General features: G+C 38.6%; 1 protein-coding gene across 1 annotated transcript in view; it reads right to left on the bottom strand.

The window, feature by feature from the left end:
• Nucleotides 1–14,191, bottom strand: part of KIZ (kizuna centrosomal protein) — a 158,958-nt gene extending 144,767 nt beyond the window's left edge. Inside the window, 3 exon segments of the mRNA XM_045833099.1 lie at nt 4,921–5,083; nt 8,782–8,844; nt 14,042–14,191. Of these exon segments, the coding sequence (XP_045689055.1) occupies nt 4,921–5,083; nt 8,782–8,844; nt 14,042–14,130 (315 nt within the window). The 5' untranslated portion in view covers nt 14,131–14,191.
• Between the last annotated feature and the right edge of the window lie 772 nt (nt 14,192–14,963).

Raw genomic sequence — 14,963 nt, 5'->3', positions numbered from 1 at the left:
GCACTTCCCAAACTATCCATTTATATTTAAACCCCTGTCTCAGGATAAACATTGGGGAGAACCCAATCTCAGACAAGGGCAAATGGCACCCAAGGAAAACTGTTCTAAGGACCAACTTGGGTTTCCTCTATAAAAGTTGCTACTTCAGGAAGCAGGGGGACAGAAAGGGGGAGAAGGACAGTCTTCATAGCATTACTAATATTACTATTTACATACTTGAGCTGAGTTTATTCAGCCTCTTTGGCAATATAGTCACAACATTTTATTTTCAAAGTTACATGACAGATTGATAGCCTTAAAAAGCCCTGAAAATTATTACAGGCCCCACAAATAAAGTAGTATAATTCATAGAATCAGTTGAACAGTTTCTTATGCTTTTAGTCCACTTAAAATTTTTCAATATTATATAATAAAGTCAGTCCAGTCTTACAAAGAGAGAGAAATTCACATTAAATAATTTGGGCAAATCCCCACTTCTCCCACACTTCATTTTGTTTCACTTTCAGGAATTCTACCAATTACCTAGAAGATCATTGGCATTACCTATATTCAAGAAGAAATATCCTACCTCCGGCATGTTGAGGTGTGTGGGCAATACACTATAAACATGTTTAATCATAACATCTTTCTACTGAGACTTATCTGAGGTCAGTCAGTAAAGGAGGTGAAGATCTGATACCTGTGTTGAGCAGGATTAAGAAGACACTAGTGGTTCTGGCATATTCCTAGGGATTCCACTGAAGAGTGGCAGAAAAGGAAGAACCCGAAAGAGACTGGAAGACACCAGAGGCAAACCTCCTCTACTCTGAAACTCTGCCTACTGCACAGCTTGCTTACTTAAGTGGTGCCAATGTCTGGTTTCATGAACACACATAAAGCATGTGGACTTAGAGTTACTGCCAAATACAGTTCTCCATGGAACTCAACATCTCTCCCAATTGCAGCTACATGATCTGTTCTTTTTTGCTATCAGCAGATTTTTTTAAAAGGCATTCTTTATCCAAAATTTAAAAAGTAACATCTATGTAATTTCTGAACCATGTTAATGAATAAAGCTTTACATATTCCTATAAATATAATTTATCCTTTTTTAAAATTTTTATTTGAATTGTTGTTCAAATACAGTTTTCTGTCGTTTACTCTCATCACAGCCCACTCCCCCCAGCCCTCCCCACCTTCCTCCCATTTCCATTCCCCCCTAGTTTTTGTCCATGTGTCTTTTATACTTGGTTCTGTAAACTTGTTCCTTGTTCCCCTTTTCCCCTGAAATTCCCTCTCCCCTCCCCTCTGGTCACTGTCAGCCTATTCTCTATTTCAGTGTCTTTGGTTATATTTTGCTTCTTTGTTTGTTTTGTTGACTAGGTTCCTGTTAAACATGAGATCATATGGTATTTGTCTTTCACTGCCTGGCTTATTTTGCTTACCATAATGCATTCCAGTTCCATCCATGATGTCCCAAAGGGTAGAAGCTCCTTCTTTCTTTCTTTCTGCTGCATAGAATTCCATTATGCAAATGTACTATAGTTTTTTGACCCATTCATTTACTGATGGACACCTAGGTTGCTTCCAACACTTGGCTATTGTAAATTGTGCTGCTATGAAGGTTGGAGTGCATAGGTTCTTTTGGATTGGTGTTTCAGGGTTCTTAGGATATAATCCCAGCAATGGAATTGCTGGGTCAAAAGGCAGATCCATTTTTAGTTTTCTGAGAAAATTCCATACTGTTTTCCATAGTGGTTGTACCAGTCTGCAATCCCACCAACCGTGCACTAGGCTCCCTTTTCCTCCACAACCTGTCCAACACTTGTTGTTTGTTGCTTTGTTTATGATGGCCTTTCTGACTGGTGTGAAGTGGTATCTCATTGTGGTTTTAATTTGCATTTCTCTGATAGCTACTAACACTGAGCATCTTTTCATGTGTCTCTGGATCCTCTGTATGTCCTCCTTGGAGAAATGTCTGTTCAAGTCCTTTGCCCTTTTTTCAATTGGGTTGCTTGTCTTCCTGGTGTGGAGTTGTGTAAGTTCTTTATATATTTTGGAGATTAAACCCTTGTCTGAGGTATCATTGGCAAATATGTTTTCCCATACAGTTGGTTCTCTTTTTATTTTAATACTGTTTTCTTTATGGTTCCCTATACTGTTATTCTTTAGTAACTCATTATATAAGTTTTTTCATATCCTTTTATATACAACAGATGCTGTCAATATAAAAAATATTTATAAAGGGTATTATTCCCTTCAAATTCTTCCCTTTCACATTTGAGTATAATAAGAAATCAATAATTATAGAGGTAGAAGATAAAATAAAAAAATCATCATTTCAAAATCTCCCATATGACTGATGCAGGCATTATTAATGAATCCTAAAACTACTAGGTAAAAGGTTGTTGAGGAATAAGATATTTCCAAGATGTCAAACCATCATCCCATAGATTTATTTACTACTTTACAAAGGAAAAAAGTACCTTACAATAGAGAGATCTAGAGATCATCATCTTAACCAAGGAATCAAACTCAGCTTCTCTTAGGTAAGACCGCCTGACATCATAAATGATTTGCCTCCTAATTGGATGCAGTAGGAAGAATATAATCTCAGGTGTGAGCATTTAATTAACTAAAAATTCATTCCTCAGTTTCAGGGGAAAAGTGGAAGGGTTTACAGGAACAAGTATAAAGGACACATGGACAAATACTAGGGGGGGTTGGAAATGGGAAGGAAGTGGGGAGGGCTGGAGGGGATGGGATGGGATGGGATTAAACAAAAATTCAGCCCTCAGAGTCACATTTTAAATGTTCAATTGCCCAGTATGGCCAGTGGCTACTGTGTTGGACAACATCAGTATATAGTGAACATTCCCATCACTCCAGAAAGTTCTATTAGGCAGTGCTGGTTTAGACTGAATTTCCAGTTTAAAGGAAGTATAGAGGTTGCTATGTAAGTTAAGATAGTTGCTATACAACTTCATGAGAAGGTAGAGCTCTTCAGAAAAGACAATAATGCTGGAGAACATAGACAGCAGCAGGAAAAGAGGAAGATAAAATCCAGATGGATTAACTACATAAAAGAAGTGATAGGTATGAGTGTACAGAGGCTGAGAAGGGTTTTTGATGACAGGGCATTTTGGACAATACTCATAGTATCATCAGGGGTTGTAGCCAACTCAATGGCACATAATGAACACATACAAGCAAAATGAAACCTCAAAGAAATAACCAGTTAAATTCAGAATATGAGGCATTCTGTAAGCCTACTTTCTTCAAAAAGTCAGTATTACTGGGGGAAAAGAAATAGGAAGAGTGATGTCAGACTGAATCAGAGTAAAACACCAAAAAGACACAATAACCAAATGTAATGTGTGAAACATAGTTGGCTCCTGGTCTGGAACTGAGGAAATTGGAGTATCAACTAGATATTAAGTGATATTATGGAATCATTATTAATTATCTTAGGTGTGGTAATGAATAGTATTATGATTATGTAGGAGACCGCCTCTTAGGGGAAAAGTGTTATGGTGTCTGCACCATACTTTCAAAAATACACACACACACATAGCAAATATGGCAAAATATTTACAACTACTGCATCTAGAGTTTAGGAGTTGTTTTAGTCCATTCAGCTGCTATAACAAAACACTAGTGGCTAGTGGGTTACAAACAACAGAAATGTATAGCTCACAGTTCTGGAGGATGGGAAGTCCCAGATCCATGTACCAGCATGGTCACCTGGTAAGGGCCCTCTTTCTGGTTCACAGCCACCGCCTTCTAACTGTGTCCTTACATGGTGGAAGGGACTGGGATATCTCTGGAGCCTCTTTTATAAGGCACCAATCCCATTTATGAAAGTTCCACTCTCATTATTTAAGCACCTCTCAAAGACCCCACCTACTAATATCATCACTTCGGGCCATAGCATGAATATTTGTCAGCATAATTCTTTTAACTTTTCTGTGTCCTGGAGATTTTTATAATAAAAGGTAGGGGAGAACATTGCTACAGAAAAAAGGAAAGGGAAATATTGAAGCCACTTCTCCTGTAACCAGTACCCAGTTGAGTTGACTTGGGCAACAAACCCTGACCAAAACAAATGGCAAGAAAAAAGGCCTAGGCCTCCATGCTTGGCATAATTTGTAGAGCACAAGGTTACCAAGCACCATAAGGGAATGGAACACCAGAATTAGAGAAGGTACTAAGAGCAGTTGCTCTGGGGCACAAGACAAGGAGCATGAAGGTGAACTCCTCAGGGCCAGTTCTATCCCTTCATTCTTCCCTCAACACACTGCCTGACTAAAACAGAGGGTCCCTACCATAGGAAAAGAATCATTTAAAAAAGAAATCTCAGCCCTGGCTGGCGTAGCTCAGTGGATGGAGCGCGGGCTGGGAACCAAAGTGTCCCAGGTTCGATTCCCAGCCAGGGTACATACCTGGGTTGCAGGCCATAACCCCCAGCAACCGCACATTGATGTTTCTCTCTCTCTCTCTCTCTCTCTCTCTCTCTCTCTCTCTCTCTCTCTCTCTCTCTCCCTTCCCTCTCTGAAAATAAATAAATAAAATCTTTAAAAAAAAAAAAAAAGAAATCTCTATAGGAACTCTAATGCTGTCCATGCTCAACCATGGGACCAACAGATACTATATGCCAGGTAGTGGGGAGTGATACATGTGCCTGTTTTAAGTTAAAAATTTTATAGTACAACAAAGTACAGATATTCCATTAATTGCTCAACTCAAGTAGGAATCTGAGAAAATGCAATTTCAAGTTCTCTGATCAAAATCTGGCCATGTGATAATTCATAAAGAAAACTGATAATCTTATAGATGAACAACTGAACATTTTGACTGCCACTGATCTGAAACTTACTGCTCGTTATTTCTAATTTTAGCAAAAAAGGATTAAAAAAGACAAAGTACAAAGCAAGATGTCACCTTCAGTTCTTGAAGCTTCTCTGTATTTGTGGTAAAGTGTCCAACATGAGCTTGGATACACTCCAACTGCTTTAAATATTCTTTGTTTCGAGTATGAGCCTTCTTTTCTGACTCACATATTTCCTTGAGGTATTTCTTTAGCTTTACATACTTCAACTTAACTCTAGAAAAATAAAAGCAGGTTTTTAAACAATGAAGTCAGATTTTGACAACTTAAGAACTTTCTTTTTTTAAAATTGAAGATGTTTATTGCATTCTATTTTGGTGGAAAAAACATAACACACATTTATTTAGCACAACCTTGTGAAATACACAAAGTGAAACTAGGAAAGAAATATTTTTCTTCTAGTCCATTTCTGAGGATTAATTCATGAACTGCTCCACTGTAATTAAATATTTCTTGCAATAGTTGAGCACTAAGCTTAACATTTAGTAATTTAGAAGAATTTTCTTTAACAAAATTTTTAGTGAGACAATATATTCTAATATATTTTACCCAAACACTAAAACTAAAGGACAGAATATATATGCATTTTTAAAGAGAGGAAATTAATGCAACATCACTGAGGTATCACATCTAGGCATAACTCTCCTGAGAAATATATACAAGACCACATTATAACATTCAAACAGTAAAGACTTTTAGGGATTTCTTTCTCAAAATTAAATGTGATTCTAAGAGTAGTGTCTATGTGGCCATGTTCAGAGGAAAAGCCCATTAGCATTCTTTTTAAATGACAATCTCAAAACTACCTGCTCTTATAAAGGAGGTCAAACCTCAATCCACACACATGAAGAAAATTTGAAATTTAAAATGAAAAACTCTCATTTTAGATATAATTTAAAAATTTTGTTAGAAATTGCAGCAGCACACTATATTATTAAAATATTTTAAAAACAACATATAAAGTGTAACTACCCAGTCTTCTTTTGTAAAAAAAAAAAAAACCTTTAGGAATTCTATACCAAAGTGTAGTATCAAAAGACCCAAGATGTGCAGCCCATTCTTCTCATAGAGCCAACACTGCTAATTCTAGGTTGCTGTTTTTCACAAGTACCTAAGTTATAAGAATATCTATAGCATTTCTATTGTTTATTCAGTAAATTATTCAGTATTCTTTTATCAATCAAAAATAAGTTGAAAACCACAAAAATGTTCACCCTCAAAAACAGATTTCCAAAGATGCTGAAGATAGTAAAAATTAATCTCTAACAGATTTTAAACTTCTACAACTACGCCAATAGTTTTTTAAAAATTCTTTATTATGCTAATAATTCCATGCTTTGATCTTAGTTGGCTGTCTCCATTTTTCTATGTACAAAAAACTTAAGACTGGTTTTACCGCTACCCATGTCTGCTATTTTCAGCATAAGCAACAGGAATGGGGTAGAACCTAATACACCGTCTTTCACAGGCAAGTACTCGGTAAAGCTGCTGGTGGTGGCCAGTCTAAACCTAGAGTAGGTATAATAGTAACCAATACCTTCTCCATCCAAAGTCTAGTTTCATTCCTGCCCCTCCCTACATTAGCCTTCAAAGCTGACCACATAAGTAAGTTATCCATCCATGCAATCATTCATATATTCAGTGCTTTGAACATGAAAGCCACTCAGCTAGGTCAACAGGGAAAACAAAAAAAGGGATAAGTAAAACATAGTCCCTTGTGGGAAACTGCAAGGGACTCTGACAAAACTAGGCAACCAGACCTAGTTGAAGGGGTCATGGATGCCTTCCCAGTAGAAATTATCTTTCAGCTGAGACATGAAGGTTGGGTATGAATTAACCCAAAATTGGGGAAAGCAAGAGTAAAGAGTTGAGGGGAAAACATTCAGACAGGGGAAGTAGCATCATGGAAAGCTCAAAGGCAATAAGTAAGAATAACAGTGATATTGACAAAAATAATAATAAGTTATCAACTCTTACTTTGCGTTAAGACTCTATTAAGTTCTCATAACTATCATTACCCCCATTTGACAGATGAAAAATAGAGACAGAATGTTGACCTAATAATAGTCCCAAGGTCATATGGCTAAGAGATGGTGGGACTAAATCAAGAAACTTGGCAACAAAACCTATCTGCTTACACTATATTACAAAAGATCCTACCATGCTTCAGAAACTGAAGTTTTAGTCCATGTAAAATTTTAGGGGGAGGTTGGCAAAAGATGGTAATGATGAAAATTAAACAGGGGCAGATAATGGCGATTCTGGTAAGCCCTTGTACCAAATACTTCTCATGTCCTCCTCATATCCTCCTGACCCACCTTTACTTCTACCAGCCACTGCTGCAGCAACCCAATAGCCCCTGCCTCAGCCGCACCTGGTATCTTGCTTTCCCAGGGCTGCTTTTCTGAATTTGCAACATAGAAAGCCTGGATATGAGAAGGAGTTAACATCCCCTGCAACAGCCCTGATCAATGGAGTCAGAAACCAAGAGGTGAACAGCCGCCTCTTCCTTTCCTTGAGTGCACACTTGTAAGGAGCTGAGAAGCAGTCTACACTGCTCCTCTGCAGGTCCAGAGGTGTCAAGTTCTAGGTGCCCATAGAAGTGACCAGCTCCTACTTCATTCTTGCCAGCCCTGCTTTCTAGTGTTATGCAACCACTTCTTAAAACAACCTACTACTATACCTACAGGGAAAAAAAAAAAAGAAACCCTACCACCTACATACAAACCCTTTTCTCAGACTCTGCCTTCTGAGATAACCAGGTTGAAGACAGCCATGTAAGACAGTTTGGATTTTACCCTACAGGCAGTCAAAGAAAGCATATTTTTAGCAAATCATACCCTCTGTCTAACAGGAAAAAAAGAGGCTGATAGAACAAACTCAGAAAACTGATAGCTTGGTAAAGGTTCCCATTCTGCTCTCACCATCATTATGTCAGGAAGTTGTCCAAGAAAAGGCTACAGGAAAACTCTATACTCTGTCTTCTGTCCCTTTAGCTGTGGGTTAGAAAAATAGCAACTGCCAAGGATCCTCTAAGACTTGGGCCCACTTCTGAGGCCATAGCATCCACAACATTTTCATCATCCTGTTGACTCTTCTCGTCTCCTCTAGAGCCCAGAGACTTATGGCTATCCTCCCTGACTGGTACCTTTGGAAGTATATTAAATCTTAAAACCAAAGAATAATTTTGAAGATCAAGAAGTGAATGGATCTAATGGGTGATTAGATTTTAAAGTATTTTTAGCTTCTCTCCCTTCTGGGTAAGACATTTTCATTTTTCACTCATATTATGATATGGATAAAGCACAACTTTAGTATAATCATAGCCAGAAATTATTCATATAAATAATACTGGAGGTAAAACCATACATTTGGCTTAAGGATGAAGTTAAGTTCCCATAAAATAGAATTAAAGATATTAAAAGTTTGCTCTTAATATTAAAGTAACTGAAATGGAATAATATGTATATTATCTACTGTCCATGATAATTTTAACATTCATTGTCATATATCCATGCACAAGTGAAACACTATGTAACCCTACCTACAATAGTTTGTTGAAAGGTCAGTACAGTATAATTATGCCTTAATCACTATACAGACTTAATGGGTTTAACTGGTGACCAAAAAGATAGCAGACTATAACATGTCTTATTCTTAAGCTATTAAGCAAAAGATTCCTGAAATAATACAAATACCAAATAACAAAAAAAATTTTTTCCTTGTACTAATTTTAATCAAATTTATTCTTACATTTGATAGTCATTAAATTGCAGTGTTTACTTGAAACTATTATACATAAAGAGTAAAAGTGCTAAAAGTACTACAACTATGGCATTTACAACATATTAGGGTTAAATTTTTATTAACATATGCAAAGTGGCTTAAAAACTATTACCACTGGCATATCTTACCTGCATATATCAGACTGACTATACTCATAAAGTTTCTTTTCCAGGTCCAATCTCTTCTTTTCACTATAGTACAGAAAGAAAATATTTTATGAATAACTACACTGATAAGTAATAGGCTGTCAAATTTAGAATATGATCTCTTCTAAAATCACACTTTTGTAAGAATGCTTCTCTGGCCTATCTAAGGAGCAGAAAATGCCAGCTGTGTTTGAACCTCAAGACACAAATATACTTAGCAGTCACCAGGGATATCTGAAAAGCAAAGAGGACCCAATACAAAGCAAAAAGAACAAGATTCTCAAAGTAAATGGGAAAACACCTTAACCAAAAAGCTGAGAACCAGGTTCATTCATTCAGCAACTATTTCTTGCATGCTATGATGAGCCAAGCAGAGTTCTAGGCCTAGAGACTAATACAGTGAGCAAGACAACCAAGAACTCTGTTGTCATCAGGCAGCTGACATTCTAGGGGGAAGGACAGACAATAAACAGATAAATATGTAAAATACAATATGGCTAGACTTCTCTGAGATGTTGGCACTTAAGCAACGGAGGTTCCATCAGGACTGGACATGATGCTTCCACAAAATCCACCTTGGACTAAAGACTGGTGGCTTGCTCTGCTGCTAACAAGTTAAGCTTGGGCAGAGCTGACTGGCTGAGTCAGAAATAGGTCTCTGAAAAGTAAAACTGATCTCACAGACATTTAATGAAGACCAGGGCCCTTAACAATATTACTTCAAATCTGGAGGAATTTCTCTTTTTTTTTAGATTTTATTTATTTATTTGTAGAGAGAGGGGAAGGGAAGGAGAGAGAGAGAGAAATATCACTATGTGGTTATCTCTCAAATGCCCCCTACTGGGGAACTGGCCTGCAAGCCAGGCATGTGCCCTGAATGGGAATCAAACCAACAACCCTTTGGTCCACAGGCAGGTGCTCAATTCACTGAGCTATACCAGCCAGGGCTGGAGGAATTTCTTTTTATAACTTTGTAAAATCATTATGATTTGTTACTAACTGCTATTCTCTGCAGCTACTACTAGTAAAGATTTAGCCTTGATGTTCAAGTGAGCGCTGTAGACTAGGAGAAAGCTTACACCGTACACCCAGACTGGATAAAAGGTGGGGGAAAATGACAGCAGAAGAGGGGGCTGCAACCAAAATCAAAGGACTAAGGGGGTAAAACTGCTGAATGGGAAGCCATCCCCATCCTTGGGAAATTTACCCTCGGAGGGCTCTGCTTAACCACCACCAAAGTACCAGCTTCAGTCTTGTCTAATGGAAGTTACATTGCTCATCTAAGTTAACAGTAACTAAAGGCTGAAAGAGAAATCACAAAATGTCTGAGAGAAAAATACTATGAATCAAAGACAAGAAGTCCAAACAGAAAGTAAGCTCAGGTTGGTCTCCTGAGGGAGAGGGACTGAGACCACCTTCCATTTGTGAGCTCTTAGTTTCTGTTTTCCTTCAAATATTATTTTCCTTTACAAAAAAGCCCCAAATTTACTCTGTTAACTAAATTATAGGATAAAGTTCTTTGTTTAGCACAATTTAACCAAAATTCTTTTAATGAGAAAATGGGGTACAAAAGTCAAACACCAAATCTTTGCATGGATAAAACTATCTGTTCCTTAGTTGGGGTATGTCTAGGTTAAAAAAGGGTAAAAGATTAAAAGGAAAAAAAATTATAGGAACACAATTTTTAAAATTAATAGCTTCTCACAGATCTTTCTCATTAATAAGAATGAACTTAGAAGAGACATGAACAAAATATGGTATATTTACTTCCATGTTAGGAAATTTTATTAGTCACTTTTCCCCCTTCTAAGGTTCAATGATCAAAAGGATACTTAATTCATGAAGAATGAATGACTGGACAGTGTAAGCAATTTGTCATTAAGTTTTGAGGACAAAAGGACCCTTAAATGCATCTATGTCCTTGTGCCCTGGTGTCATACTTCATTTTTGTGGCATTCCTGCCAAGAAGGTATGGCCAGAGTCTGGTCATGAGGAAACATCAGGTGGACCCAGTTTGAGGATCACCCTCTGGAATGAAAGTTATACTCTATGAAACTGTCAGGAACATGAAAGACAGGAAAATACTGAGAGAGACTAGGAGAGATTGCACAGGCATGGCAACCACATTGAACATGGGTTCACAGATGGGATTCTATACCAGAAAAGAAAAAAGACAGGTGTTAGGACAATTGGTAAAATGGACAGTTGGTGAAATTTGATTGGGGTCTGTGGACTGGTATATCATTGTTGATTTCCTGACTGGGAAAGCTATATGATGATCATGTAAGAGAGCATCCATGTTTTGGGGATATATACATTAAAGCATTTGGGAGTAATGGGGCATCATACCTGTAATTCTCAAATGACTCAGAAAAGAGTAATAAGTTTTAATCACTTTTTTATTTTGTCAATTATTATTGATATACAATATTATATTAGTTTCAGGTGTACACCACAGTGATTAGACATTATATAACCTTCTAAGTGATCATCCTGATAAATCTCATACCCATTGGACACCACACACAGTTATTAGAATATTATTGATTATATTATCTATCCTGTACTTTACATCCCCATGACTAATAATTTCAGATAGATAGGTAGACAGACAGAGAAAAAGAAAATGTAACAAAATGTTAAGAGCTGAGTAACCTGGGTAAGGGGAATATTAAATGTCTTTGTCTAACACTTGTAACTTTTCTGTAAACTTGAACTCACTTCAACATAATGTAAAATGTTCACCTGACTTCTAGTGTAAAAGGACCACAGTCTGGGAATTCATTGGCTCCCAAGCAGCAAGTTCTTTTTAATAATGACATCAAACTTTACTTCTACTCAGCTTTCAGTAGATAACATCAGCTGATGGTCATGGCACAGATTAAATGCCAACAGGTATCCCTAATTTGGGGTGGTGAAGAAGGAAACTTTATTCAGTGCAAAACAGCTTACTTTATACCTCTAAATTCCAGAACCATGAATAGGTTTATTCAGTGCAAAACAGTTTACTTTATACCTCTAAATTCCAGAACCATGAATAGGTTATACAATTTGACTCAAATTCTCAACATAATTTTAACAGCTTCACCTTGCTTAATAGTTAAAATATTAACTGTTTAAACATAAAGTAAGCAATAATAATTACATAGTTATAGTATAAGGACTGTAAACAGCCAGGTGTTCTAGCTCAGAGTACAAAAATGATAACTCACAATTAACTTAGTTCAAAAAGAATGCAATCTGAACCAGTAACATTTTGCAATTAGAACTTGGGCTACAAGAAACAAATAACTGCCCTGGCTGGCGTAGCTCAGTGGATTGAGTGCAGGCTGCAAACCAAAATGTCGCAGGTTCGATTCCCAGCCAGGGCACATGCCTGGGTTGCAGGCCATAACCCCCAGCAACCGCACATTGATGTTTCTCTCTCTATCTCCCTCCCTTTCCTCTCTAAAAATAAATAAATAAAATCTTAAAAAAAAAAGAAACAAATAACTAAAAGCCTGGGGTAACTTAGCTATTCTTTTACCAGAACAGAGTCAAAAAGTAAGTATACTAATGTACAGAGCCTTTTCTCAATTGTCAGATATGTGCAGACACTTAATACCATCTTTGAAATATCACCCTGACCACTTTTCCTGGCTGACTGGAAAAAAAGTCATTATATAGGGACAATGTGTGGGTACTGGGTTCTATATAAGACATCCGTAACTCCTGGACACCAGCTGGTTGACTTTGGGATTCCTTCCATTCATTCAGCAAACATTTTTCAAGCCCTTCCTTATGCCAGGTACTCTATCAGTAGTTAAAGGATACAGCTAGATATGGTTCCCATTCTCCTGGAATTCTCAGTCTAGGGAGGGAGCAAGTCCCTTAAGCCATTATCTACAGCAGTGGTGTGGAACTCATTTTCACTGGGGGCCAGGTCAGCTCACGGTTGCCTTCAAAGGGCTGAATGTAATTTCAACTCCTTAACAGTTAAGGAATAGGTACATTTATGCAATAATTTAAAATTATTTTGGCAACCCTGAGGCTGACATGGCCCCCAGTGAAAATGACGTTCACACCCCTGATAGAGTGCTGTAAGAATCCAAAGTCACATAAGTTAGGAAATGGGTTGTCAATACTTGGCACAGGGGATGAACTTCACAAAGTGATTTTTTAGAAGTTGGAGGTGAGGAGGTCACTAAGGTGGGTGAGTAGTGGCATGTCAGAAAGAAAATAGGATGTAGAAAAAGATTTAGAGGTAAAAAATATTTAAGACAATTAAAACAGCCTATGTAGATGTTCTATAAATATATGACAAAAATTAAAGCTAGCATAAGATGAATATAATTCCTTTCAAAAAACCACTTGCTTCTGCCTTTACTGTACATGTAATTGTTGTCATTTTAGAATTGTCACACACACAGTTGATCTCTTCACTAAAATGACTTTGTAACTTTTAACACTCATTTAACATTTTATCAGTAGATCCAAAAATCTATTTCCTTTCTTGTCAACTAATGAGATTTCTAATTTCAATTAATTTAGCAGCTAAATAAATAATTCCAACAACTTATCTTTTATGTGGTTATGTATAGTAAATTACTTTATAATTTTCTCCATTTACATGCTCTTAGATCTTTTCAGTGGTTCTCATCTTTCATGTCTTAATCAAGTTATTAATCAAGGTACAATGAGCCCTCTGGAATCTGGACTTCTTTCGCTGGAAACCTCATCCTTGTGATGGAAATCTGGCCCCCAAAGTCTTCTGTATTTAAACAGGACACATTTCTCTCTCTCTCTCTCTCTCTCTCTCTCTCTCTCTCTCTCTCTCTCTCTCTCACACACACACACACACACACACACACACACACACACACACACGGGCGCACGCGAGTTCCTGGACCTGTCATCAATGATGCAGTGTAGCTGTCAGGGTGGATGACAATTTTAAAAGAGACTGGGGAGAAGACGTGTAAATGGGTATTAGAGAAATCCACAAGGTTGATTGAGAATGACAGGAAGGAAAACTCCCACTATCACTTCTGGGCAAATTCAGAGATGCGGCCGCATCCTCCAGCGGGAGACCTCCCGTAAATGAGGTTATCTCCGGTAAACTTTGTCCTCCAGGCCCCACCCAGAGCCTGGGGGCGTCGCGGGCAGCCCCGGGCCCAAGGGAACCACGGGTTGGAGACGGCAAAGGCAAAGGGGGTAGGGCAACAGCACGCCGAGTCCCCGCCCCCGCTCAGATAGGCCCTACCTCTCCCGCAGCCCACGTTGGAGGTGGCCCAGCCTCTCGTAGTAGTCCGGGCTCGCAAAGAACGAAGACGGTGCGGAAGCCAGGCGCATGCCGTAACCACTGCACTTCCACACGTCCTCTGGGCCGTTGAGGGTGTGGCTTGACCAAGGCGAAAGCCCCACCGTGCACCGCGGGTAAGTCGCGCCCCGAAGCCGAGCAAGGGGAGGGACTAAGAGAGGCGGGGCACTGTGGAGGGGCGCGGGGGGAGCGGGCTAGAGGCGAGGGCGCGGTTGGAGTGAGTGCTGGCGCTCTCAGAAGGGGCGGGTTGAGATAATGTGCTGGTGGCAAGACGGTGGCAGAGTGGGCAGATTACTCAGGTCTCTCTCAGCAGACACAGGCGTCTGCCTTTCCCCTAAATGTTCACATTATTCATAAGAGAGTCTCCAGCAGGGGTGTCCAACCTTTTGGCATCTCTGTGCCACACTGGAAGGAGTTGTTTTGGGCCGCATATTAAATACATTGTGACATAAAATCACAAAACAATCTCATAATGTTTTAAGTAAATTTATGATTTTGTGTTGGGCTGCATTCTCAGTCATTCTAGGCTGCAGGTTGGACACCGCTGCTTTAGACCTCCTCCATTAGGAGCCTTTCTTTGAGGGCTAAGTCGGAAGTCCACACCAGAGGATGCGGGCTGGGCTGGAGTAATTCAAGTGATTATTTTTGTCTTTGGCATCAAATTGCATTAATTTAACAAGATGAATTCTCTCCTTCCCTCTTGTTACCTCTCTCTCCCTTCTTCCCAGGATTTGTGGAGTACCAGGTTCTGTGCCAAGCTTATATTTAAAAGCAAAACAAAACACCACAAAAAAAGACAAAACAAATACGAAGCAGTTGTGTGTGCTCAGCCCTGGCAGTAGAACCACCCATTACCTGAAAATCA

This window comes from Phyllostomus hastatus, unplaced genomic scaffold (assembly GCF_019186645.2).
Source record: "Phyllostomus hastatus isolate PE091 unplaced genomic scaffold, TTU_PhHast_1.1 phas_contig_17, whole genome shotgun sequence".
Lineage (NCBI taxonomy): Eukaryota > Metazoa > Chordata > Mammalia > Chiroptera > Phyllostomidae > Phyllostomus > Phyllostomus hastatus.
Note: the sequence above shows the minus strand (reverse complement) of the source record. Positions and strands in the feature narration are given on the sequence as shown.